Source organism: Callospermophilus lateralis, chromosome 19, assembly GCF_048772815.1.
Source record: "Callospermophilus lateralis isolate mCalLat2 chromosome 19, mCalLat2.hap1, whole genome shotgun sequence".
NCBI classification, from domain to species: Eukaryota; Metazoa; Chordata; class Mammalia; order Rodentia; family Sciuridae; genus Callospermophilus; species Callospermophilus lateralis.
Window position 1 is genome coordinate 26,916,487 of NC_135323.1, and position 26,041 is coordinate 26,942,527.

Here is a 26,041-nt window from a genome sequence, read left to right on the forward strand (position 1 = left end):
GCACCTCCCCAGCCCCAGGCTGGGCACCGGGGTCGGTGAGGGCACAGCCCAGACCTCAAACACCTCCCACTGCTTCTACATGGCCACAGACAGCTGGGCCAGCCCCAGGTGCCCCTGGAGGGCTCATGGCAGTGCCAGGGCCTCCGCCAGCCCCCAGCTCTCCTGGGCCACAGTGAATGACTCCAAAGTCCCTTTCTTTCTTTCTTTTTTTTTTTTTTTTGGTAGCAGGGATCGAACTCAGGGGCACTTGACCATGAGCCACACCCCAGCCCTGTTTTGTATTTTATTAGAGTCAAGGTCTCACTGAGCTGCTTGGGGCCTCGCTGTTGCTGAGGCTGGCTTTGAACTCGTGATCCTCCTGCCTCAGCCTCCTGAGCCACTGGGATGTCCCACTGCACCTGGCTCCAAAGTCCCTTTCCCAGGGACCCCCCCATTACAAACCCTTTGTTCGCTTATCCTATGAGCTTCTGACACCACCTGCCTCTCAGGGACCCCACCAGGCCTGACGAAGGGACCACGGTCGCGTGGGGTGACCTGCAGGGCCTCAGCTGTGTCTCAGAAGCCAAGGGGGCCCAAGCAGGGGGCGGCTGACCGGGACCCGAGGAAGGGCCTGAGCTTGGGTGAGAGGGTGAGGCCCGCGGGTGAGGCCGGGGGCAGGGCAGGGCGCAGGGCAGGACCCAGGCCAGGCCTCCCCCTTGGGGACACCGGGCCCCAGGGCCCCACAGGGTCAGACACAGGTGGACGGGTTACAGAGGACCAGCCAGGGGGCGGCTCGGTCAGCAGATAAGACGCGGAAGCCCAGCCAAGTGGAGTAAAGGCCGGCGGGGGCGGGGCTCGTCACTGCGCACACCTGTGCTCCCAGGGTCCTTCCCTGGGCCCTCACCAGGGTGGCGGGGCTGGCGGGAGGGAGGCCTGCAGCAGAGCCTCCCTTGGTCACTCAGGCTCCAGGTGACACAGGACAAGTGAAGGATGTCCAAGCTCAACACTGGTCTGCGTCCCCAGGAGGGGAGAATAAGTCAGCCCTGAGGCCCAGCCAGGGAGGCCATGTGGAGTCAGCCTCCTGCTTTCCTGAGAGGTGGAGGCCAGGCTGGCTCCCTGGGCTCCTGGGGCACACCCGTCTGCACCCACGGGCCCCATGGCAGTCACTCAGGGCCCTTCCTCAGCCCCACCCGGGGGAGCGGCCACAGCACCCATCAGCAGGCCCAGGGGCTGCGTCATCTGAGGAGTTATTTATTAATCAGGGAGCGCAGGGCGGGGGCAGTGGGGTGGGGACAGCAGAGCAGCGCCCGCAGCTCCCTGGTCAGAGCCCTCCTGGGCAGCTGGACAGCCAGGCCCGCTCAGGGGACATGGGCTGAGGGCTGCTGCAGCCCTGAGTTCTGGAATCTTCTCCCACGTCTGCCTCGGGGAGCACGTCCGGCCCGAGCTGTGAAGTGGGTGCTCGCTCTGGGTCAGCAACACTGTCCTGGGAATCAGGAGGCCGGGGCCCGGCCCGAGCTGGGGTCCAGGGTGAGACTCGTAACCAGGCCAAGCTCAGGGGTCCCCTCAAGAGCACCCGGACCTCACACGCCCGAGACAGGCCTGGGCCGGGTCGGGACTCCCGCCCGCTGCCCACTGGCCTCTGCCAGGACCATCACTGCTTCACTGGCGCGTCGGGTGGGGGCAAGAGGACAGTGGGCGGGGCCCGGGACGCAGCAGCACCTCCCGCACCCGTCACAGCGGCCCAGGCGCAGCCCTGAGGCACGGACAGTCACCAGGTGATTTTTCTGCCACTCTGAGGGTTGAACCCGGGGGCTCTACCACTGAGCGCACTCCCAGGTCTCCCTGAGCTGCCCAGGGCGGCCTCGGGCTCGGGCTCCTCCTGCCTCAGCCTCCCAAGTTGCTGGGACCACAGGTGCCGGCCCGCGGCCTGGCCCCGCCCCCAGCTCTAGACGGGCCCTTCTGTGCCCTAGGGCCTGGCCTCCTCCTCGGGGAGGTCTCACCGGCTTCCTGGGCAGCTGCCGCCCAGGGCCTGTGGGGCTGATGCATCCTTGACTCAATCCCTGGGTGTGGCCCCCGAGGGCCGCTGTGGGCAGGAGGGGACTGCGTCTGCTGCCCTGTGATGTCATCGGCACTGCCCACGGAAGGCCCGTGGCTTCAGTGGGGGGCACATATCAGTGAAGGACTGAGTGGGCTACAGTTTGGATCAAAGAATAGGGCGCTCGAGTCCAGTCACAGCTGGGGCCTAAGCCCATGGAGAGGCACATCAGGGGACACAGGACTCTTGCTGCCTTCTCCTCCCCGAACCTCCCAGCAGAGTCAACTGAGAGAACAGGACTTGGTGGCAGCAAGAGAAACTGAAGCTAGCCCTAAGGAAGCACTGCCTGACAGAAAGTCTACAGAACGCAATCCACCTCCAGAATCGATCTGCAGTGGGGACCCACAGTCCCGCTGGGAGGGCCCAAGAGATGGCCCAGACGCGCCCCAGCCCCGGGAGGAGTCTGCTAAGGTGGTGGTGGGGGCCACCTGCCGACAGAGGTCACCTTCTTTCTGAATGAGACCAGCGGGGGCTTTTAGAGGCAGAGGAGAGTGAGCCTTGAAGACAGACTGCCGCAGTCTGGACTCGGACAGGGACAGAGAAGGAAGACCCGAAGGCCTGAAGACCCAGGTGACCAGCTCATGCTACACCGTACCCAGGACTGGGAAGGAGGCGCGGGCAGGGGACTGCAGACCCGCTGCCAGGCTGCACCCGGGGCTGGGGCAGGGCTGTGCTGAGGCAGCCTGGACAGAGCTGGCCTCCTGGTGGCTGCCTTGCCCCCAGCATCACGGGACCCCAAGGGCTGTCCCTCTGACCGCTGCTCACCTGGGTCTCTCCCAGGCCTTGCTGAGGGACGGGTTTTCTCACTAAGCCGGGCTTCTGCCCCGAGTCCCTGACAAGTGACCTTGACTTGGGAGCCCCGGCCCCTGAGCAGCTGGCCGCGGGCACTGCGGGGACGGACCTGCTCGCTCCGATCATGGCCAGCGCCCTGAGCAGCCCTCAGTCCAGAACTTGGGTCAGTGTGTGTGAGAGCTGGGGGCTGCGGGTGGGCGCTCATCCAGCATGCGGGGCCGGGCCGACCCGGTGCCCCAGGACAGGAGAGAGGAAGGTAAGGGAAGGATGGCAGCGTGCACACACACAGGGCACCTGGCTCCCCCTGCCCTAAACGCCCGGCGTCCCTGTCCCCACGGCCAAGCAAAGCCGCTGACACGGGCCTGTTCACACCAGCTCCTCCCGCATCGGACATGCACCGGAGTGGGGAGCAGGATGCTGGGCAGGGGCTGCCTCTGCCCCTGTGGGGGGAAGGCTGGAGCCAGGAAGACCGCAGTGCCCACCGCCCACGTCCCCAACCCCCCACACGTGTGGCAAACCAGCCACCTCTGCCTCACCCCTCATGGGCCCAGCCAGCCCCTCCATCGCTGGCCTTGGCCCCCTGGGGACTCCAGGCTCCTGCTGCCCAGGACTTGCCTGTGCCCAGCAGCCAGAGGGCGGGTCAGACCCCAGCCCCCACCGTGGCCCTTCCCGCGGGTGGGGGTGTCAGAGCTGACGCCAGCGGTCCTCTCCCTGCTCCCCGTGGCCCGCACACCACCCCTTGGCCTGGACCCTCCTGGCTCTGCGGGCAGCCTCAACCCCCCCCCAGCTACAGCTGACACAGGGACCTCCTCACAGGTGCCCGGCCTCCCAGCGGGGTGCCCCGGTGCCCGTCATTCGCCCTTTATTACCCTGTTGATTTCTGCTCTTTCTCTCCTGCTCGGATGGAACCCGCCTTGCCCATGCTGGGCAGGGAAGTGCCCGCGCTGACCGCACCCGGCCCCGCCCGGCTTACTTCTGAAGCCCTGAGACCAGACTCTGGGAGGCCAGTGCCCACTCATTCCCCCAGCACCCACTGGGTACTGTGATGCCAGGGGCCACGCTGGGCACTGGGGATCAGCAAGGAGCACCACAGCCCGGCCCAGCTCCGTGGCATGACCAGGGGCAGGGGGCTGGACGCTGTGTCCAAGGCCGCCCTTCCATCCCTACCAACATAGGAGGGGTCGCAGGAGGACTGGCTCTCCCTGGGCAGGCGGCAGCTCTGGGAGGGGCAGCTGGAGGCTCCCAGGGGCTGCAGCTGAATCTCCCCACCCACCTGGGCCTGGGGACATGGGCAAGCCAGGAAGGCAGGCGGAGCAGCCCAAGGGGAGGTTGTGAAGGGGCGGCTGGCCCAGCCAGGTGGAGCGCAGGCCGGCCAGTGAGGGCAAGGCCTCTGGTCTCCTTTAGGGGGAAGAGCACAGCTGCTCAGGTTGGGCACTGTGCCTCTACCTGACCCTCGAAGAGGCCCAGAAAGGGAGGCTACTCAGCCAGGAGCCAGCTGCTCTCCAGGCCTGCCCAATCCCTGCTCAGCAGAGGCCCACCCCAGGCCAGCCCGTACCTCTTGATGATGAAGTGGATGCTGTGTCTCTCCTCCAGGATCCGCTTCAGCTTGGGGACCCCATACGTGCAGGGGCGCTTGAAGGGGATCTTGTCGGGGATGCCCACGATTTCCACAGCCTCGGGGTCGCAGGCGATCTTCCTGTAGGGGACGGGGACCATGTGGTCCAGGCCCAGGGCTTCCGCTGCAAGGGCAATGGCAAGGCTGAGCGCAAGCAAGGCCACAGGACGCACGGAGCGGGGCCAAGCTCACGGTCCCCCAGCACCCAGCACCCTCCAGGTCGGTGCGGCGGCAGACGTCAGATCACGCCCCTTGCTCTTTAAGAGATGTCCAGGGGCTCCCATCCCAGTGACAGGCGAAGTCCTGCCATGAGCCCACGAGCCGCCATCACCCCTGACCTCGCCTGCCACTTTCTAGTCCTGGGCTTCCTCAGCCTGCGTCTCTGGAGCCTCGTGCCTCCCAGCCTCCAGCCACCTCAGGACCTTTGCATGGGCTCTTCCGTCTGCCCTGGGCTCCCTCCCTCCTCTCAGGTGTCCACCCCTGGGATCCAGCCAGGGCTGGGCACAGAGTGGGCCTCCTGCACCACAGCTGAATGAAGGCCTGAAGAAAGCATGGGCTCCAGGTCAGCCCTGCGGGAGGACTGCACGCAGGTGTGTGCAAGTGTGTGCTGGTGTGCACAGGTGTGTCCTCTCCTTTCACTAATCTTTCTAGATGCTGGTGCTCGGCCACAGCAGGTGCTCAGGGTCTGGGCCTGGCGCCGCTCTGTGCCCTGTCTCGGCTCCGTGCCCTGTCTCCCACAGCTGGGCCTGGCCGGTGCCCAGGGCCACTCCTGCCCGCCGTCCTCACTCATTCACCTAAACACCTCCAGCACCCACAAGTGCCGGGCCCTGGGTCCCCCGGGCTGCGGAGGCCTCCGGGGACGAGCTGGCTGGGGGTCCACGTGCCTGGGGACGGGCCCAGTCACACTGAGCTCTCACTGTCCCTGGGGCCGTGTCCTCACAGTGCTGTCTGCTGCCCAGAGTTGTCCCCAGCTCCGCGCCCGTCCCCCCCCCTCCCTGTTGACGCTGTTTCTCTGTCGATGTGGCCCAGGTCGGCGTGGGTGGCTTCGGCAGCCAGTTCCCGCTGTGAAGTCACACTTAGCTCGTTGTCAAATTAAACCCTTGAAACCTCAACAGCTGTCATGTGTCTTCCCCGCCCCCAGCCCCCCCCACGGTGGCGACGTCTCCAGCTGCGCTCCTCTGCCTGGTGCGCGGACTCCTCCGGATGAGGGGGTTCGGTGGACAGAGGAGCAACCCCACCAGCCCCCATCCTGCCCCTGGGAAGAGTCTGTGTGCAGGGCCCTGTGCACGGCCCTAAGCACCCTCTGGTCTCAGCATCTTCCCAGGTGACGATGTCCCTCTTGTCCTTGAGAGTCCCTGAAAGTTGGGGTGTACCTCATTCTTTTGCCCTACACCCCAATCTTGGGCCCACTCTGCCCAGATTTGCTGGTCACCCGGGGTCTGGGGGACACACACCTCGGCTGCCAGACAGCACCCCCTCCACGGGCCCAGCATGGTGGGCGCTACCTCCTCCCCGGAGGGTCCCAAGCCAGAGCCAGGCTCCATACCCCCCTCCCGCCCCCGGGATCTGGCCCCAGTGCCCCGCCAGTGAAGGCTCCGTGTCCTAGAGTCCAGACTGTGTCAGGCCTGGTGGCGCCTGGGCCTGACCGCAGCCTCAGGGCCAGCCTGGCGGGGCAGAGCCTGCCCAGGCAGACGGAGCCAACCCCGTCCCCCGCCCACGGTCGGGCTCACACCTGCCTGGGTGCAGCTGACTCAGGTGCAGACTGGGCAGACGCGCCCTCCACGGCAGGAGCCCAGGAGGAGCCGGTGGGCCAGGGTGCCCACATCAAAGGCACCAGGCCACCCACGCCCACGCCCAGCTCTGCCAGCCTCCCGGCCCAGGCCCAGCCTGCCTGGCGCAGCCCAGATCAAAGGGCACCGAGTCCACTCTGCGCCTGTGGCCTGTCCCACCTCAGCTTTCTCCAGCTTTTCCTCCCTACCAACCCCAGTCATTGTGCACTACCGAGCACCACTGCATACACTTGAGCATCACTGTATACTACTGCAGCACCTCCAGCCACTTGCTGAAGCCTCTGAGAACACAGTCAGCCACATCACCCTGCATGGTCCCTGGCTCAGAGTGGGGGCTCTGTTTAGGACTGGCCAGCGAGGAGGCCAGCGACCGTGTGGGAGGACTGGAGGGAGGGGACAGGCAGGAGAGGACAGGGAACAGGTAGACCAAAGGCTCACAAGGAAGAGGGCGGAAGCCGCGCAGGCTGGGGGCAAAGGGCCTGGCTGGAGGCCCCCAGCCAGCATCTGCTGAATCCCCGGCCTGTGGCCTCCTGGCCCTGGGGGTCCCCTCCCTCTGCTCTCTTGGCACTGTCACACGAGGGACAAGCCTACAGTGCAGGTCAGCGTGAGGCAGGTGATCGTGACACCCCACCTGGTCACGGAGTGATCCCTGGGCTTGTGTCACCTCCTAGTGCCTGAAAGCCACCGGCTCAGGCAGGGGACACACAGCATGTGGCTTACGGATGGGACTCAAGAAAGGCTACGTGAACAAGTGGGTGCGGCAGTGGGGACCCGAGGACCCGAGGAGGAGGGTGGTCCCCAGGACCTGCAGCGGGAGCGTCTCAGCTTACATTTGGAGGGCTGGCATCTGCCTTGGGCCTGTCCTGGTGTTGGGGACTGGCAGGGCAGGTGACAGGCAAGGCACGTCTCCTGCATAGCTCACGCAGGACGGGGACCCTCAGGGCTGGGCACCAAGGGACCTGGAGGGGGCCCCCCACGCTGAATTGTGAAGAGGATTTAGGTGTTTACGCCCCAAACGTGCAGGCCGCGGGCAGGACAGGGCAGGGCAGGGCGAGGCGCCTAGGACCTGCCAGGAGGAGGCCACGAGTGTCCCGGCCCCAGTGTCCCCCAGACTGGCGCTGCCTGCCTCTCCCCAGGAGACCCGGTCCAGGTCTGCCATCTGCTCCACCCCCAGGAGTCTGCAAGGGAAATATTGACACAGCCGCCCCCACCCAGCAGGCTGGCGCAGCGCGGCCGGTGGCGGGTGCTGGCATATGGCTCCCGCCGCCGTGTTGGGGAACAGAGTGACGGCCGCCGCCCACTCACCGTATCTGCTGTTGAAGAGGATCTGCACGCACTCCCGCAGTGTGTTGATGTCCTCCGTCTCCCTGATGAAGGCGTCCCACTTCTCTATCAGAACCCAGGGGGCACCGTCAGGGCGTGGTCCCCAGGAGCCCCGACTCCCTGCTGCCCTGGGCCTCCCGGCTGGGCCTGCACCCCATGACAGCAATGCCCTGTCCGTGGCCCAGGCGGGCTTCCTCCTCCAGAGCCACCTTCAAACACCATCCCGCCACACCCATCCAGGTGCTCAGAGGGCCTCCCGCAGCACATGGGCTCCCCACGGGCTCCTTCCTGTCCCCATGTGCCCTGCGTGCTGTGCAGCTCAGGCCTGGCCACCCTGGCCTTTCCTGCCCCGGGCATGCGGGTGGTAGGGGGGTCTCCCTGAGGAAACTTGTCTCCCCCAAGTGCTTGGGTTGAACTGAGCTACTCCCCAGCCTCTTGTTTTTCCTTCTGAGACAGGGTCTCTCCAAGTTGCTGAGGCTGGCCTCAAACTTGCGATTCTCCTGCCTTAGCCTCCCAAGCTGCTAGAATCACGTGTGTGCACTACCATATCTGGCTCCCGGGGAACTTTCAGACACTGACATCACTCCCATGTTGCACACGGGAAGACTGGAGCTGAGAACCCCGCGAGAGACCCTTGTGAGGTCCCCAGTGTGCCCCTGACCTGCCTCCCACCACGCTCCTCCACCTGGTCAGCCAACCTCCTGCTGTTCCGGGCCTGGACCTTGTTTGGGGGTAGGGTGGTCCCAGGGGACTGGGTTTTCTTAAAGAGCCTCTCAGCAGAGCTGAAGACCCTCTGAGCAAACCTGCTGAGGCTGGTGTAACCACAGCTCTGCTGCTTTCGGTCCCTCTGTGTGGTTCTTACAAAGGGAGACAAGGGTACAGGTTCAAGGGGGTTTCGTACCCAGCTCCAGCTGTGGCCTCGGACCTGGGGTAACAGCCTCGCCTGACTGGGAGACCTCAGAACAGTGGCCTGTGGCCGCGAACCAAGGCCAGTCCAGGACCAGGGGTCCCACGTCATCCTGTACCAGAATCTACTATCCAAATGCCACAAGAGCAAATGTGGAAGGTCACCTGGAGATTTTCTGCTTTTGTTTATTTATCTTGCAGAATGTAACCTAGGCCTGGAGCATGCGTGGCGAGAGCTCTCCCTCTGAGCCACACACACTGGCCCTGCATTTCTATTTTCTTTTTCTTTCTAAATACTCCTTCTTGCAAGAGGGGGAGTGTGACCCTTCTCTGAGTGTTGGCTGGACCAAATTTCAGGTTCTGGATAGGATGTGGGGAAAGTGACAGCAATTTCTGAGGCAAGGACATCAAGGACGTGCCTTCCCCACTCTCTCGGGCACTGACTTGGGGAACCAGCTGCCACGTGGGAAGGAAGCTCAAGCAGTCCTGGAGACCAGCCCACATGGGGAGGAGCCGAGGCCTGCTGTCCACAGCCATGGGAGCAGCCTGGGCAGGGAGCCTCCAGCCCCAGTCAAGGCTTTGGACGAGACGGCAGCCCCGGCTCACACTGTAAATGCAGCATTGAAGACCCTGAGCCAGAACCACCTGTCAAACCTGCTGCTCCTGAACTCCTGACCCACAGAGACTGTGAGCAACCCGTGCTCCTTGAGCTACATCTTGGGGCACTTTGTTACACAGCACAGGTTACTGTTACACCTGATGCCAACTCGGCCCCCAGGGCACAGCTGTTCCTCCTTCTCCCACAGAGACCTGGTGGGCACGTTTCTATTTCGGCCACACCGTCCACCGAACGCCCGCTCTGCCCCAGTGCCACCACGGGCACTGCCCTACCTGACTTGTCATGGACGATGGAGAAGAGAATGCGCTTGGAGGCGTGGACGTTCTGGATGAGAGGCCCTCCAGGCCCCGGGGGCTTCTGTCCTGGACAAGGGAGAGAAGGTACAGGTTCAAGGGGGTCGTACCCAGCTCGGGCTGTGGCCTCGGGCCTGGGGTAACAGCCTCGCCTGACTTGGAGACCCCAGAACAGTGGCCTGTGACCGCACCAAGGCCAATCCAGGACCAGGGGTCCCACGTCATCCTGTACCAGAATCTACTATCCAAATGCCACCAGAGAAAATGTGGAAGGTCACCTCTTCCAGGTGGGGATGGTAAGGTGTGAGCCCCCCCTCTGTTCAGCCCACACACCTGGGGAGGGCTCAGTCTTTTGCTCTCCTTCCCTTAATAGCAATATCACTAAAAGCTCCTACTATGTGCTTCACACTTGAGCACCGGCACCCCTCCCAGAGCGGCAATGCGGCCCTGAGGACCGTCCTGAGACCTGCCTTTTTCTTTTTGCAGTGCTAAGGATGGAGCCCAGGGCCTCGTCCCGGCACGGGACTCGCCGCCACCCAGCGGCACCCCGGCTCAGGAAGCCGCACTTCCAACCAGCTCTATGTAGCGCTGCTGGAGCCGCAGCCTGTTGCTCAGCCATGGCAACCGCCCTGCCCAGCGCCGACACTAAGTTGCAAGTGGAAAATTCCGCACCTAGCCTCATGGCACAGGTCCAGCTCACAGAGCAGGCCAGCAGAGAGTGTTGTTTAAAGCCGGGCACACCTGGGATCCCAGCAATTTGGAGGCGGAGGCAGGAGGATTACAAGTTAGAGGCCAGCCTCAGCAACTTAGAAAGGCCCTACAACTTAGTGAGGTCCTATCTCAAAATAAAAAGGGCTGGGGATGTGGCTCAGAGGAAGAGCACCCCTGGGTTCAACCCCTGGTACCAAAAAACACAGTATAAGACGACACTTGGACTATGCACATAAGGTATGGATGGAAAAGGATTTCATGTTTAGATACCCCCAAAATACCTCATTATGCATATGCAAATGTTCCAAAACCAGGGGGAAAATCTGAAACTTCTGCTTGTTCTGGCCCTAAGAATTCTGGAGAAGGGCTACAATCTGTACAAGCACCCCATTTTATAGGTGAGGAAACTGAGGCTCAGACCTACACAGCCACTGGGCAGAAGAGCCTGGGTAGGAACCCAAGTCTTCCTCCTGTTCTCCCCAGGGCCCTCACCAGGCTGGGTATGTACTAGGTGCTCATTAAATGTTCAGACTCCTCGAGGAGTCCCCTCAGGGATCACCTGGTGTCAGGGGGTTGAGCAGAGGCCCAGGTCCCACTGGCTCTCAGCCCAGACACACCTCCTACCAGCCGTGGGCGGGGCCTGAGCTGGCCGCCTGAGACAATGACCCACATGTGCGACCCACGTGTGCTACCAGTGTCCCACCCCGACCTGCAGGTCCCAGCAGCAGTGTTACCACAGCAGTCGGAGAAGTCCTGGACTCCGGGGGCCTTGGGCTCAGGCCCGGGCCGGCCCAGGCCCAGGTCGCCGGGGGCCAGCGGGCAGGAGGGCGGTTCCTGCTTGAGCTCGCGGAGGGTGTGCACTGGGAGCGCCGTGGTGTACAGGAAGCTGGCCACGGAGGAGGAGGTGGCCGTAGGGGGCAGGTCCTGGGGGGCGGCCTTGGGGACCTGGCCGTGCAGGCTGCAGTCCCGAGACCCCCTGGGCAGCAGGGAGATGCCGTTCAGCTCCACCAGGGCCTTCGAGTCCCGCCCGCCATCCTCGAGGGGCCTGGGTGAGGCAGAGGACGCAGGGCATTCATACACTGTCCTTGTCCTGTTCTGTCCCTCGACAGCCCCCTGCACCCTGGACCCTGGGCAGCCAGGAGCAGCGCCTGTTCTGTGGGTGGGACTGCAGGTCAGGGCTGGGGGGCTCCCAGAGCCACACCGCTGGGCCCTTGGAGCCTGTAGCCGGCTCCAGGCCTCTGGGCTCCAGGCTCCTGGTCACGGCGGCTGGCTGCTTCCCTTCCTCTGCTTGGGAACGGTGCGGGTGACGGCTCTCGGGTACAAGGTGAAGCCCCACCTGCCTCCCAGCCTGAGCTACCCCTCTCCCGGGAGCTCCTAATGACCAACTCTGACCCCAGCCCAACCTCGCGCATGAGGCCCCACCTCCACTGCTGCGCACTCTGTCCCTGGCCCCGGGACACCACCGGGGCAGCCCTTCTCCTGTCACTGCGACACAAGTCCCCTGGGAAGTCTCCCCCGGCCCAGGCCCTGGCTGTGGTCCTGCTCTGGGCCTGGCCTTCAGCCTCAGCTCAGGGGGCTTTCACAACCGGGTCCTGGGCCTCTCCAGCCCCGCCCCTGGCGGCCAGTGGCCTCAGGCCTGCGCCCAGGCCGTGCCCTGCTCACCTCTTGAGCTTGAAGCGGATGCGGTGGCTGTGCTCCAGGATGGCCATCAGGGCCTCGGGGTCGTACTCTGCCGGCCTCCGGAAGGCCAGGCCCTCGGGCAGGCCCTGCACGGCCAGCAGCCCGGGCTCCCTGAGCAGCCTCTCATAGGGCAGGGGCACCACGCTGGCCCTGCCCAGGGCCTCACCTGTCAGGGAGAGAGCAGGAGGGTCAGCAGGGGGCCGCCAGGCTGGGACCAGGAGATCCACAGGCCCCCCACAGGCCCCCGGCTGCAGACCCAGACAGGAAACCCTGAGGGGCTGAGGCCAGGGCCCCGCTGCCTGCACCCGAGGGCGGGCGCCCTGGTGGGGAGCCACCTGCTCCCGGGACAGCTTCTCCCCTGCACTCAAGCCCTGGGGTGGGGGCTATAGGCAGGGCTTGGGGCAGGGCCAGGGCAAGGGGTGAGAGAGAAGGGAGGGCAGGGACGAAGAAGGGGCTGGCACGCCAGAGAGCCCAGGATGAAGGGAGAGAATGAGAGAAAGCAAGAACTCGCAGGCTGGGGACAGCCAGAAGGGCAAGCGCCACCCCTGGTGAGGGGACAGTGGGTGCCAGAGAGGCCCTATCCCAGGAGAAGAGGGCCTCCTGAGGCCAGGCCTCAGAGCGTGACACAGGTGTCCCCCAGACAGGGATGGGGAAGGCAGTGGCCCATGACACAGTAGTGCCAGGGCATGCTGGGGACAAGAGGGGCTCTGCGAGGTGGCTCAGGACACTGGTGCAGCCGAGCATGGAGATAGGGCTGTGGGAGGGGACGGGAGAGCCGCGGTGGGCCCCTAGACGTCAGCCCCAAGCCAGGGAGCACTTCAGACCAGACTGCTGAGGACCCCCAACATTGGGGCCACTTCCAGGGCAGAGTGGCAGTGGCCTGAGTGACAGCGGAGACGGGTGGCAGCTCAGGAAAGGGGCGGGCAGGATACCAAGCCCTGGGTGTGGAGCTGGGGTAGCCAGGGCCCCGCCCCCAGGCCCAGGTGCGAGGAGGAGGGTCTCACTATAGAGGACGTCGAACACCTCCTCCACCATCTTCCGCAGCAGGTACACGTCGGAGCCGCGCTCCAGGGAGGACCGTGGGGCTCCCCGGCAGCCCCCCTCGCCCCGCTGCACCTTCTTGGGGTGCTCGCCTTCCGGGTCCTTCCACAGGGGTCCTCCTGTGGGACAGAGCATGAGGTCACGGTGAGCCCATGGCCCCAGACCAACCTCGGGCTGGGACCTGGCTCCGCACGGTGCCCCAGACCTGCCCGGCCACCTAGAGGGCTGGCCCAGCTGTGGCCTCCTCCCTGGCCACCCCCACCTCATCGTGTGACCTCAGCAAGTCCCTTCCCTCTGAGTCTGAGTGCTGGACACTCACGGGGCTCCATGGCACCCATTCCACCCACTCCACTGTCCTCTGACCCTAACACACTCCACTTTAGCAACCTGGCCCCCCATTTCCTACTGGCCAGAGGTGGAGAGGACAGAGACCCCGTCAGGGGACCATCGGCCTGCAAGGAGGCAGGTTCCTGCCCGGCTGGGCCTGGAAGTGTGACCGGATCCTGGGGAATGTGCCAGAGCCACACCAGCAGGGGACAGGGAGGGTCCCGTGGTCCCCAGCTCGTGCCTGCTCCCCTCGGACCGAGTCCCCAGGGCTATAAATAGTGGTTCCCCAGGCTCCGTGAGGTCAAGTTCACCCTCCTGGCCCCAGACTGGGCCCCAGCCCCACGGGATGGCCACCTGGGGCCCTGGAGGCCCCTGTACCTCAGCCCAGCACCCACCCTGACCTTGGGAAGGCCCGGGCTCTAGGCTGAGCAGGACAGGGGTGCTGGCAGGGGAAGCCCCCCAACGGTGTGCCCAGCCAGGGGTGCCCAGGGCCCACATGCTGCCCCGGGAGCAGCCCTGGTGATCGGGAATGCTCAGGACAGTGGCCCCACAGCCGGGGCCGCGGGGGGACAAGGTGCAGGCTCTGTTCTGAGTGCTGGCCACAGCAACCGCTCACCCACGGCCCCCTCACAAACGAGCAGCTTGAGGCCCAGGCCCCGGATGAGCACCCTTCACCATGGGGCAGTGGGGTCGTGAAGTTGGGGTTCACCCATTTTGAAATCCATGCGAATATATGACGCACCTGGGGGAGGGACCCGCGTCTGACCCAGGTTTCACCCTGCCCCATGCACAACCTCCCGTGGGTGTCCTGGTCTTGGGCTTGTGACCCTGACCTGTCACCGGCAGGTGAGGAATTTCCCACCGTGACATCTGATACTCAAAAGCTGCAGGTTTCGGAGCCTCTGCGGCGGGTTCTGAACCACAGGTGCTTTCCCTGCACCAGGCGGCTCGGGGCCGGTGGCCAGGCCACCCACTCAGGCCCATGCGCCTGGGCCTTCACCAGACCCCAGGCAGACCCCGGGGCTGAACCGCGTGGCCCACGGCTGCTGGCCTCCCGGCTGGACTGGGCCCTCGTCCTACAGGGTCCCTCCCTGCAGGTCCCAGTCCCGGGTCACCATCAAGGCGAAGCTGACCTCCTCAGGAGGAGGAGGCACCAGCACCTGGACAGGGAGTCAGGGCGCGGGGTGCAGGTGCAGGGCGGGGCCACCACGCAGGGTGGGAGGCAAGGGGCGCACGGGGTGCGGGTGTGGGCGCGGGCGCACGGGGAAGGAGGACGGAACGTGACTCTGAGGCTGGGACACGTCTGCCAGGCAGGGGGAGGCGCCAGGTCCTTCCAGAGGGGCAGCAGCAGGGGCCAAGGCAGAGGAGAGAGACACCTGGGACCGGGGTCCAGAGGGGCCGCAGAGGCCAGGCCTGGGCCGAGGGGCACGGGAAGGCACGGGGGCTGCAGAAGCCCCCTCTGCTCGGGGCCCTCGCTCACCGAGGGAGAGCTGGTCCTTTGGAGGGGACCTGGGCCCTGGGTGCCAGCTGTGCAAGTGCCTGATTTTCAAGGTTGTATCAGGACCGGTGGGGCCCGGGGCCCACTGACCTGCAGAGGGGGCCGCAGACTGTCTCACCACACGTGGGGGGACGGGGGGCATGTGCCCTCCAGGCCTCGACCCTTCTCTGTGAGCTGAGGGGACGTTCTGGAGCCTGCTGGGCACCTAGCACACCCTGGCCACCGAGGGCCACCCCTGCCAAGCATGTCCCAGTGGGCAGCACGTGGCCCTGTCCCCACAAGCCCCCAAGAGGGAGCTGAGATGATTTCAGCTCTAATAGTGACAGTGCCCACCCCAGGGCAGAGGCCGGGACAGACAGCTCACTGGGAGGGTCTTGTGGCACACGTGTCCACCCACCTCAGCTGGACAAGGGCCCTTGGCCCAGGCTCAGGGACACGCAGCTGAGAGGACTGGGTGAAAACACTAGGCTCAGTGTCCTCGCCTGAAAGTGGGCAAATGGCAGTGGCTCAGTCACGCTCACGCAGCTAGCCACTGGGGACAAGGGCCACTGGACAGGCTGCCGGATGTCAGGCCAACTCCACGCAGGGCGAGCAGACCCGGGGAGGGCTGGGGGGCGGGGGGGACGCGGTACTCACGGCAGAACCTGAGGAAGTCGGCCTGCAGCTCCTTGCGGGCGCTGAGGAACACCCGGCCCTTCTCAGTGCCCACCACGAAGGCGCTCTCGTCGTGCACGGCCACGCAGGCCACCTCGGCATTCAGCTTGGACAGCGCTGAGCACTGCGGGTGGGCAGGGGCACAGGAGTCCGCTCAGGCTGCAGGGACCCAGCAGTGCAGGGGAGAGGCCACCCCTCCACCGTCCTCCGTCTTCGATTCCGCAGTGGGGACAAGTGACAGGCCCCCGGAGACTGGCCACGGGGCCGGGAGAAGGGATCCGCCTTCTGCTCCTCCCTCTGAGGTCCTCCTAGCTCTAGAGGGGCCTCTTGCCTCAGCCCCAGGGGACCTGGGCTTCCATGTTGGCACCTCTGGTCGGGGCACGGGGGAGGACACAGCCTACTGGGCTCTGCTGGCCCATGTACAGAAGCCCACATCTAGAGCTTGAATGAAGACCAGGGGCGGGAAGGAAGCCATCTCTAGACTGGGCCACCTCTGTGGGTCCGCCGGCCCCAGAGTTAAGCTGGTAGCTCCTCGGCCCAGAGGGTCCCTACAGTCAGATGCCAGCATCTCAACAGGAAAACCCTGTCTATAAACCTGTGGTATGCAGTTGGCGCCTGATAAATGCTGCTTTTTATCTTCCTGTGACTCCAGGCTCTATTCTGCCCTCTCTGAGCTTCAACTTCATCATCCTAAGACCAGGGGTACAGCTAAGAGATTCCAGAGAGACCTCTTTAGCACCTGCCAGCTCCCGGCACAGAAGCTTCTCCCAGGAAAAGGACATTATTCCGTCCTAAACCTCCAGGAGAGACTGTGGCTCATCCCGGGGACGGGACGTGAATGGCAAGAGGTGACCTAGGAGGACGAGGACTGGGGGGACAAGGGCACGAGGCCCAGGCACCAGCGTTCATCCCAAGGCTATGGACTTGACCTGGCTGGACTCTGCCCCCGCGCTGAGGCAGGACGGTGCTCAGGGGCGCAGGCGCCAGGTGGGCAGGGTGGGCGCTCACCATGGAGTCCAGGGCCGACACCAGGCTGGTGATGATCTCGTCTTTGCGGGCGAAGGCAGAGCTCCAGCGGTCAGGCCCGCAGCCGTTGGCGGGGAGGTCACAGCGCTTCCCCAGCAAGGCCATGGTCACCTGGAGGAGGAGGGGAGAGACAGGACGGTGGGCACCAGGCCCTGGGGGAGGGCACGCAGGGCAGCCACCACCCCAACCCCCGGACCCCTAAGGCCGCCTCGACTTCCAGCTGCGGCAGACCAAGGCCTTGCGTGCCTCAGGAATCTGAGCCCTGGACAGCGGCTCACGCACAGGCCTGCATGGTGCAGGCCCAGGACATCACTGGGAGGGGAGTCTCATGGCACCACCAGCCCTGGGCCAAGCCCAGTACCATGCCTGCTCTGCCAGATAAGCCCAAATCCTACCACTCCATGTGTACACAGCTCTGGCCACGGCCTTGCCCCTGCTCACACACCCTCCATGGCTCCCTACTGCCCCTGAGAGCTCAACTCCTGGTGTTCTGGCTTCCTGGCCAGCGCCCCCCCCACACACAGCTTAGGCTGCAGGTCTCTCTGCCCCTAAATACACCAGTGTCCTTCCCCCTAAATACACCAGTGTCCTTCCAAGCTGCCTTCACAGGTTTGGGTCCCCTGGCCTCAGTCCAACGAAGGGGGGACAGCCCTACTGCCAGCCTATCTGGCTGGGTGCCCTCGCTGGCCTCTCTGTAGCAAGCCACATGCCCTCAGGGCAAGGCTACTGCCCCTGCCTCTGGGCCTCCATCTACTCCTGGCTGTGGGGCTCCGCCTCAGGGCCTCAGGGCGTAGGCAGGAGGGCAGGGCAGAGGCCCCTCCACCAGCCGGGGGGCAGGACTTTGTCCTGTCATTATGGGGCTCCTGGAGGCAGAGGTGCGTGTCCCCATCCTGGTGCCTTCGGACCAGGGGAGGCCTCCCCCACCAGCTGGGCCTCCCCCGGCTCTGCTCTCCCTTTCCTGACCCCAGGAATCAGCTACCCCGGCTGCCCAGGGTAGCTCCTGCCCTGTCCCCAAGGCAAGTGGAAGAGAGCACAGCGGTGACCCAGGGTTTCCCTCCCTGGCCTCAGCCCAGGGCTATGCCTGCTCCCTGGCTGGGGGTCAGTGGCCAGTTCAGGGCAGTGGGCAGGGAACAGGCCTGGAAGGGCCAGGGGTGTGACTCCTGGATACAAGTGGGCGGGCAGGGCACAGCAGGCTGGAGGTCCTCACGTCCTGCTGCCTAGGGAAACAGGCCACCACGGTCCCTCTGGATGATAAGCTTGTCAAGGGCAAAACCAGGTCTGCCTACCCCAGGGCCACCTCAGTGCCCCCGTATGTGACAGGCCAAGGTGAATGGTCCCAACCCAGACTGGGAAGCCAGACAGCAGCAGGTGTCAGGGGCCATTGCACACAAGGGGGTAAGAAGTGACACCCCAGTGACAGAAACATCCCGAGGATCTAACTGGGCTTGCAGCGGAGGCGGGCTCCAGCCTCAGCTCTGGTTCAGATCAGCCCTTTGGCGAGGGCTAAAGACTGACCTCAGCAACAGGCCAGCCTGGCATTTGGTCAAAAAATGTATTGGAGCCAGATGCGGAGGCACACCCCTTAATCCCAGCAGCTTGGGAGGCCGAGGCAGGAGGATCGCCAGTTCAAGGCCAGCCTCAGCAACCTAGCAAGGCCCTAAGCAACTCAGTGAGACCCTGTCTCTAAATAAAATAGGTAGAGCACTCGTCTCACACTTGTGAGACCCTGGGTTAGATCCTCAGCACCACATAAACATAAATAAGTGAAATAAAGGTATTGTGTCCAACTACAACTAAAAATCAATACTTTTAAAAAATCACTATTATAACACACACACGCACGCATGCACGCACACTCTGTTTCTGAATGTTTGCAGACAGCGTTTCATCTTGGGGATCTGGGGAATGAAGGGGTGCTGACGGCTGACAGGCTGTAGGTGACAGAAGCCCACAGATGACTTGTGCTAATGGGCCAGGAGGCAGGCCCCAGCCATCTCCTGGGCCAATCTGTGGCATGATGTCCCCCCAGGGGTCTGCTGTGTAGACAGCCCCCAGGACCCTAACGGAGGCAGCGGGCACAGCTGGGAGCTGGCAGCCCTGCTGCTGTCCCCCGCCGCTCGGCCGTTCCCTGCCCAGCCTCTGAGCACCACTTCCCGCTGCCAAGGCCCAAATCGAATCAGGCCGAGCAGCAGCCCTGACACTGGCCCTGGCCTCCCCCAGCCTCCGGTTGCCCAGACTGCACCGGCTCCTTCCGGCAAAGCCCTAATCCACTTAGAAAGGAACCGGGAGGGAGCAGGAAGGGGGCTGGGCTGGGGCCACCGAGTCCACACCCGCCAGCCGAGTCCACAGCCGCCAGCTGGGCACTCAGAGCCCGGGGTGCAGCCGAGCGGGGGCAGCGGGGAGCCCACTCCCCAGACACCTGGGCGGCTGGAGCTGGCAGGCAGGCGGGAGCCCAGGAGACTCGGGCCAGGCGCTGGACCACACCTTCTCCCTCTGCCATTCACCGTGCAGAGGACAAGGGACCATGGGGACAGTGAGCACCAGTCAACGGTGAGGCCAGAGGCAAGGTCCCCGGGAGATGGTGCAGTCACAGAAGGAGATCAGAGCAGAGTCAGACGAGGCTCCAGAACACGCGGTGGCCACTGGCTCCTGACAGGGCACAAGTGGTCAGCACACACTTGGGGCCCAGGGTCACCGCTCAGGCGGGACGCAGGGCAACATCCTGACCCCTTTCTTCCTGCCTCCTATCATGACCCTGCTAGCTCAGCCCCAAAAGTACCCCAGTCTATCCACCTCCGGTCACGTCCAGTCCTGCCCACCAGCCCCGCGTGGGCAGTGGCCTCCCCTCTTGCTGGTGGGGTCTCCTCCCCAGCCAGGGGGGCCTCGCTATAGGCCCCACGTTCCTCCCTTGCCCAGACACTCCTTGTCCCTACACAAAGACCCAACGCGACACTCCCCTGTGCACGGTGGGCCTGTGGGCACAGCCCTCTGCCTCTCCCTTCTGCCCAGGTCCAGGCCTGTCCAGGTCTAGGGCCTCCCCTGCCGTGGCCAGCTAGGCAGAGGCTGGCCCCTCACCACCCACCCCTCCTGGGACCCTCGACAGAACATGCTGCCATCTGAAACCCACAGCCCACGCGCTTCCTGCCCGGTGTCCCCACAGGAACGTGGTCTCCCCAAGGCCACAGGCTGTGTCCGTCCTGTAGGCCGCAGCCTGGCCCAGGCGACTGCAGGTGCTAAGACACACACGCCATTAACAGGAGGCCAAGTCCACCACCCAGGGGAGCCTGGCGTCGGCCAGCTGCAGGCAGGGCCTGGCCACCCGTGGGAGCCTGCACCTCGGGAGGCGCAGCCTCTCTGGCAGAGCAGTTTGATGGAGAAGAGAGGCTGCGGGGTGCCAGGGCTCTGGGTGACTCCTCCAGCACACAGTGACCTGGCCATACACCAGGTGCTGCCCTAGGACCTGCAGCGCCTGCATCACCTGGCCACCGGTCTGGGGAGCATCCTTGCTACAGCACCCTGTTTTAGAGATGAGAGGGGACTCTCCCCAGGCCCAGCAGCAGACAGTGGGGACACGTCCTGTCCGCCTCAAAGTCTGAGGCAGGAGGCCTGTGCTCCCACGATGACCAGCACAGAGACCAGAGGGCCACGTACAGAGCTGACCAGGGTGACCAACTGGCCCTCGGTTGCCCAGGAACAGCCGGGACTTAGCAGAGAGTTCTGAGTCCTCAGTCTCTGGACAGTTGTTCACCGGGCCCTGGCCTTGACATAGGACCAACAGGGCCAGGAGCCCACACACCTCCCTCAGCGACGAAGAACATGGACAGACAGGGACAGGGAGGACGTGTGTCCATCCTTTGGGTCCAAAACCATGAACTTGCTTCCTAAGGGGAGAGCCGGGCCTGGGCTGCGCAGGCAGGGGGACACGGAGCGCGGGAGGAGGCAGGGCCGCTGCACCTGGGGAGACGGGGAGAGGACGCCGGACTCGGGGCTCAGGCCTGTGTGTGAAGCCCCCATAGGTGCCGAGTCCCAGCTGTGGAGTGGCCTGTGACCTGCCCCTCATTTGGCACCCCTACCCACTGTGCCCACCCGCAGGCCAGAGGCTGCCACCACCTGCCTGGTGACCCCCGGGGCCTGCACCACACCCCTGAGGCTCAGAGGTGACACCCCCGACAGCAGACCCAGGAGGCTGCGTGGTAAGTCCCGGGGACTCTGATGGCAGCCAGGACCTGGATGGTCCTAGGTGCGGGCCTGCGACCCAGGTTCCAAGGCTTCTGCATCCCGCCTGCCCCGCAGGCTGCCCAGGGGGTCCCTGAGCCAAAGACTGGCCGAGAGCTGTGTCCCTGGGGAGCAGGTGCTGCCCAGACCCAGGGCAGGCCTGTCACCAGGAGAGGGGACACCCACAGTACTGGGACCCATGGCCCACTCCAGCTGGCCCTGGAGCCCGGCTGAGGGCTAGTAGACTCTCAGCCAAAGGCCCCACAGACAGGAGATGCCCAATGGGGACCTGAGAGAACCAGGTCAGGCCCCTTTGACCCCACATGACGACACGGCCTCTGCACTGGCTCCGTCAGCAGGTCAGGGGGCTCCGTGCTGCCCGCCCGTCACCCCCGGTCACAGCAGGCAAGGAGGCCCCTGGCAGGGCCTCTGCAGGAGGGAGGACTGCCCAGGAGCCCAAGCCCACCAGCCCGCCCAGCGACAGGGGAGCCCGGGAGGCCTGGCAGGGCATCTGGGCCATCGGCCCTACAGGGACAAAGCTCTCCCATTGCTCCCGCCACACTCTTGAACTCTGGAGTCACCAAGTCCCCGTCTTATCAGCTACCCAGCCAGGGGACAGAACCCAGTGGTCACCCCGCCTGGTCATCAACTGGGTCAGTCTAAGCAGTGAGCTGTAGGGGGGCCAGCAGCAGTGGCTCTGCCCAGCTGGAGGGTGGTGGCCCGTGGGAAGGAGCCGGGGCGCCTCCCCTGGCAGGGCCACCCCACAATCGATCACTCAGCACCTGCTGGAGCCTGTGCTGGGCCAGGCCCCTTCTGCCCGCTGACCCCTTCAGGGTCAGTGTGTTCACAAAGAGTCACAGGGCCTCGGACAGAGGACGGGGAAGCCGCCTGGCACAGAGCTTCGTGTGGAGGACAGAAAGGGGTCACTGACCACCGGGCCCCACCCCCGGCCCTATTCTGTGTTTTATTTAGAGACAGCGTCTGGCTGAGTTGCTTAGGGCCTCGCTAAATAAGTTTCTGAGGCTGGCTTTGAACTCGTGATGCTCCTGCCTCAAGCATCAAGTCGCTGGGACGACAGGGGCACCCCTGGGCCCGGCAGGTGGCCCGTGTTTTACTCCCACCTTCATTTACCTACTTGGGGGAAGTAAGGGCTTTGCCAGCCCAGGCTGAGACGGGTTTTGAAGGAGCGACAGGAGTTCTCTGGGTACGTGAAAGGAAGCCCGGGGTCGTCTGCACAGAGACAAAGGGAGAAGCGTGCCTTGGCCATCCAGAGATAAAGGAGAAGACATCTGGGGCGATGTCGACAGAAGAAAAGGCGACTCGCGGATCGGAGAAGATACTTGCCGATTTTGTATCTGATGAGGATCAACGTAAACAGAACCCTAGACGGAACAGCACCACAGCCCACAGCCCACGAAAACCCGGACCGGCAGGTCTCCTGACCTTCAAATGGCCAGCGGACACACGAAAACTGGACATCACTGGCCATTAGCAAAATGCCAATCAAAACTGCAATGCGACATCGCCTTGCACTGGGTAAGACGGCTCCTATAAAAAAATCACCACACATGAACGAGAGCTGGGGAGGCCATGGAGGGGCCCAAGGCCCAGGCACCATGGCAGGAGTGGACATGGGCACGGCCACCATGGGGACAGCACCGCTGCTCATCACCTCTAAGACAGTCACAGGGACCAGAAGCTCCACGTCCACAGTCCACCCAGGACCCAGGACAGGGTTGAGGCCTGCGGCTCAGTGCACAGTGCCAGACGTGGGGCAGCCAGGGTGGCACCACAGGTGAGCATGTGACAAACCACACAGGACAGCAGGTGGGGACACTGACTCAGGAAGGGAACCTTGATGATCGCCATGAGGAACCCCGAGGACACCACCCAGCGAAGTGAACTGGGCCGCACAGGCCACCAGACCCGGGACAGGCCCACAGGACGAGCTCCCGCCTGACCCGGCCCTTGGCTCCAGAACCAGCTGTGCTTCTGTGGGCCACCCTCAGGGTGCTCAGGGTCCTCCTCGAGGAGCAGCCCTCGAGGCTGAGGGGACACACCCACCGGAGCCCGCACTCAGCTCTGGGCCATCCAGAGGCCCCAGGGGACTCTACACTAGCCTGTCATCCTGCAGTGGCCTTAGGGGTTCTCTGGCCCTTGGCCCACTGAGTGGTGAGGACTGACTCCCCACTTCTGACGACGGGCCTCACTGCTCACCCCGAACCAGCCAAGGAGCTGGGAGTGCTCGAGGGTCCCCACTTCCCACCTGCTCTGAGACAGTGGCCACGAGACCCCAGCTGTCGTGACGGAACCGTCCTGGAAATGCCAAAGAAAGGGGGAGATGCCCAAGAGGCCCTGGCCGTCTCCCCAGCCCAGGCACCAGGCCAGCGCCTGACGATGTCTCTAACATGACCCCAACCCTGGCCACCTTCCAATGCAGCCACGGGACAGGACTTGGGTAAGACCCACCGGGCCCAGCCCAGTCAACCCCCAGCGAGGAGAGGTTGAGATAGGAGGGGACTGTCACGCGCTGTAGCCAGGTCCAGGCGACTTGTCTCGGGGGTCACTGGCACACCCAGCGCAGGCCCTGCAGTGGCCAGGCCCGAGGGGCAGTGCTGGGAGCGTGGACAGCTTGGTGGTCGGTCTAGGTGCACACACACGCGTCCAAGGTGACCAGTGGGGACAGGGCTGAGGCGGGAAGAGAGAACAGGGTCAACAGGAATCCCCAGCTGCCCTCCTCTCCCAGGCCTTGTCCATCACAGCGCGAAGGGCGGCAAATCTGCCCCTAGGAGCGCCTGGTAGGTTCAAAAGTGACCTCCAACAAGTCACCCCTGTCCTCATCCCTGGGGACTATAAATGTCACCTTCTAAGGGAAAACTACTTCAGGGGGTGACACGCTGAAGGACCTTGAGAAGGGAGACCTGCGGAGGCCCTGGAGGCCGTCACATCTCCCTATGATGGAGAGTGGGGAACTGGCAGAAGCGAAGGCCAAGGGCAGACAGACACTTGAAGACGCTGGCCTTGAACCTGCAGGGATGTGGCCACAAGCCCATGAGAGCCTCAGCCACCAGAGGCTGAAAGCAAAGGGCTGAGTCTCTGCTCAATGGCGGCCCCGCCCACACCTGATATGAGCCCGCAGGTGACACTCCAGAACTGTGAAAATACACACGCTGCTCTTGCAAGGTACCACATGCGTGGAATAGGTGGACCGTCCCGACCTGAAAATCCCAAACCTGAAATGCTCCAAGACCCACACTGTGTTTTTTGAGCAGGGACCCTAACACGCCACAGCAGAAAATTCCACTGCAGCCCCACGTGACGGGTGGACACCAACACAGGCATCTAGAGACACTGTGAAACCACCTTAGGGCCGGGCACTGTGGCACACACCTGTGATCCCATGGGCGGAGGCAGGAAGATCGTGGGTTCAAAGCCAGCCTCAGCAACTAAGCAAGATCCTAACTCTGAATGAAATATAAGAAGGGCGGTGATGTGGCTTCAGGTTACGTGCCCCGGGTTCAAGTCCTGGTACAAATGACAGCAACAAATCACCTTCAGGCCACATGCATGAGGTGTCCATGAAGCAGAAGCGTAGACTCGGGTCCCCAAGACATGTATGTCATGACATTCTGACAAATACGGCAAAATCCATCGAGATGTGAAATCCAAGACATCTGGCCCTAAGCTTTGTGGATAAGGGACACCAGCCTGCACCTGCTACGGCAGCCTCCTGAGGCTCGGAGGGGCCCTCGCTGCCCATGCCCTCCGCCCTGGACATGCAGTCCTCAGCTCAGACCTCTCTCTGCAAGGCTCAGGCCTGGTCTGCTGCAGAGCTCCCCAAGCCCTTCGCCACTGGACACCCCAGAAGGGCCTCTGGAGAAGCGGACGTTTCCAGACACCCAGGAAGCGCCTCTGACTCGCGTCTCTGCCCTGTGGGCCAGCTGGGGGGGGTGGCAGCCGGCGGAAAAACTAAACCCAGCCCTGCAAAAGGCAAAGCCGCTCACACGCCACCCAAGCACGCCCCCGCCAGCGCTGCCATATGCCCGTTTCTCCAAAAAGCAGCTCGAGAGAACAAACAAAATGACATTCCTCCCCTCCCAGCTGGGGGACATCCTTCCTCCCTGGCAGACCCACCCTACCCCTGGATACTCATCTCCTGCCCCAGGGGCTCCCCAGTGGGAAAGGTGTCACCATGGCCCTGGATTCTGGCCACCCCGCATTGTCCACCCACCACTGTAGCTAAGGGAGGACACAGGAGGCCAGGCTCTGGGCTGACAGCCAGAGGGGGTCTCACACCTGGCTACAGTGCGGTACGAGGGGATCTGGAGTGTGGTCAAGACACCTGTGTCCCAACCCAGGCCCAGACCCCAAAGGCCACCCTCCCAGGCCCTTCTCCTCCTGCTAAGCCGGCTCGCCCACTGTGCCCTGGCATCTAAAGGCAGGTGCTTGGGGCCCATCCCAGTGCCCAAATTTACTTCCCAAAGTCCACCCGAAACACCCTAGTTGGTTTGTTACCACACTCTTAAAGCCACTAACGCCAGATTTGGGGACTGAACTCTTGCACGAGTGGAGGCAGGAACACACTTTCCAACTGTGGTCTGAGGCCCGAGGGTGAAGCCGGGTCTCCAGATTGGATCAGGGCCCTCCAGTTCCCATGGCGGGGACTGGGGTAAGGAGAAGCACTGGTCCAGTCCTGGCCACGGAGACGAGAGAGCTACTGTGGAGCTTGTGTCTGGAGAGGGTCTTGGGGTGGCCTCCTCCTGCAGAGGCACCCCAACCACAGCCCTGAGAAGAGCCATGGGGAGGGGAGTCACCTGCAGAGCAGCAGACCCTGGAGGGACCTGGTTTCTGTGACTCCAGACCAGCCACCTCCAGGCCTCACGCTGCACGTTGCTGAGGCCACGTCCCATGTGGGCTTCCTCCATCTGCAGCCAGAGGCGTCCCACTGAGGCCGTCTGGAGCAACCCCGCTGGGCTGTGGCTTTGGCTGACTTCACAACAGAAGATCTCCTTCCCAGCCGGTGGCCACAGAGCGACATCCTGAGCGGTGACCACCCACGGCAAGAATCCAGGGCCCTGAGTGTGCATGGACCCCAGGTGGGCGTGGACCCCAGGTGGGCGTGGAGCCCGGGTGGGCGTGGGTCCTGAATGTCCATGGACCCCCAGTGCACACGGCGTTAGGGTTTAGACATGGTGTCCCCCAAGAGCTCACGGGAGAGACAGTGGAAGAAGGTCAGAGACACGACTGGGCTGTGAGATCTAAACCCCATCAGTGAGCTAAGCCCCCCAACGGGGGTTACTGAGCGGTCCCGGAGGGGGTGGGGGTGGCTGGGGAGGTGGAGTTGGGCATGGCTTGGGGTACGTATTTGGAGGGAGGGCAAGGGGAGTCCCCATGCTTCCTGATCACCACGCGAGCCCCTTCGCTCCTCCACCCTCTCCCACATGACGTCACCTGGAGCCTAGAGGAACGGAGCTGGC

General features: G+C 64.0%; 1 protein-coding gene across 1 annotated transcript in view; it reads right to left on the reverse strand.

The window, feature by feature from the left end:
• The window catches only part of Gtf2ird1 (GTF2I repeat domain containing 1), an 81,254-nt gene that overhangs the window by 33,182 nt on the left and 22,031 nt on the right, over positions 1-26,041 (reverse strand). The window contains exons 2-9 of the mRNA XM_077105990.1: positions 16,332-16,460; positions 15,306-15,447; positions 12,808-12,963; positions 11,786-11,969; positions 10,858-11,168; positions 9,392-9,481; positions 7,577-7,660; positions 4,422-4,605 (exon numbers count right to left, since the gene is read on the reverse strand). Of these exons, the coding sequence (XP_076962105.1) occupies positions 4,422-4,605; positions 7,577-7,660; positions 9,392-9,481; positions 10,858-11,168; positions 11,786-11,969; positions 12,808-12,963; positions 15,306-15,447; positions 16,332-16,454 (1,274 nt within the window). The 5' untranslated portion in view covers positions 16,455-16,460. The remainder of the gene's footprint in view (positions 1-4,421; positions 4,606-7,576; positions 7,661-9,391; positions 9,482-10,857; positions 11,169-11,785; positions 11,970-12,807; positions 12,964-15,305; positions 15,448-16,331; positions 16,461-26,041) is intronic.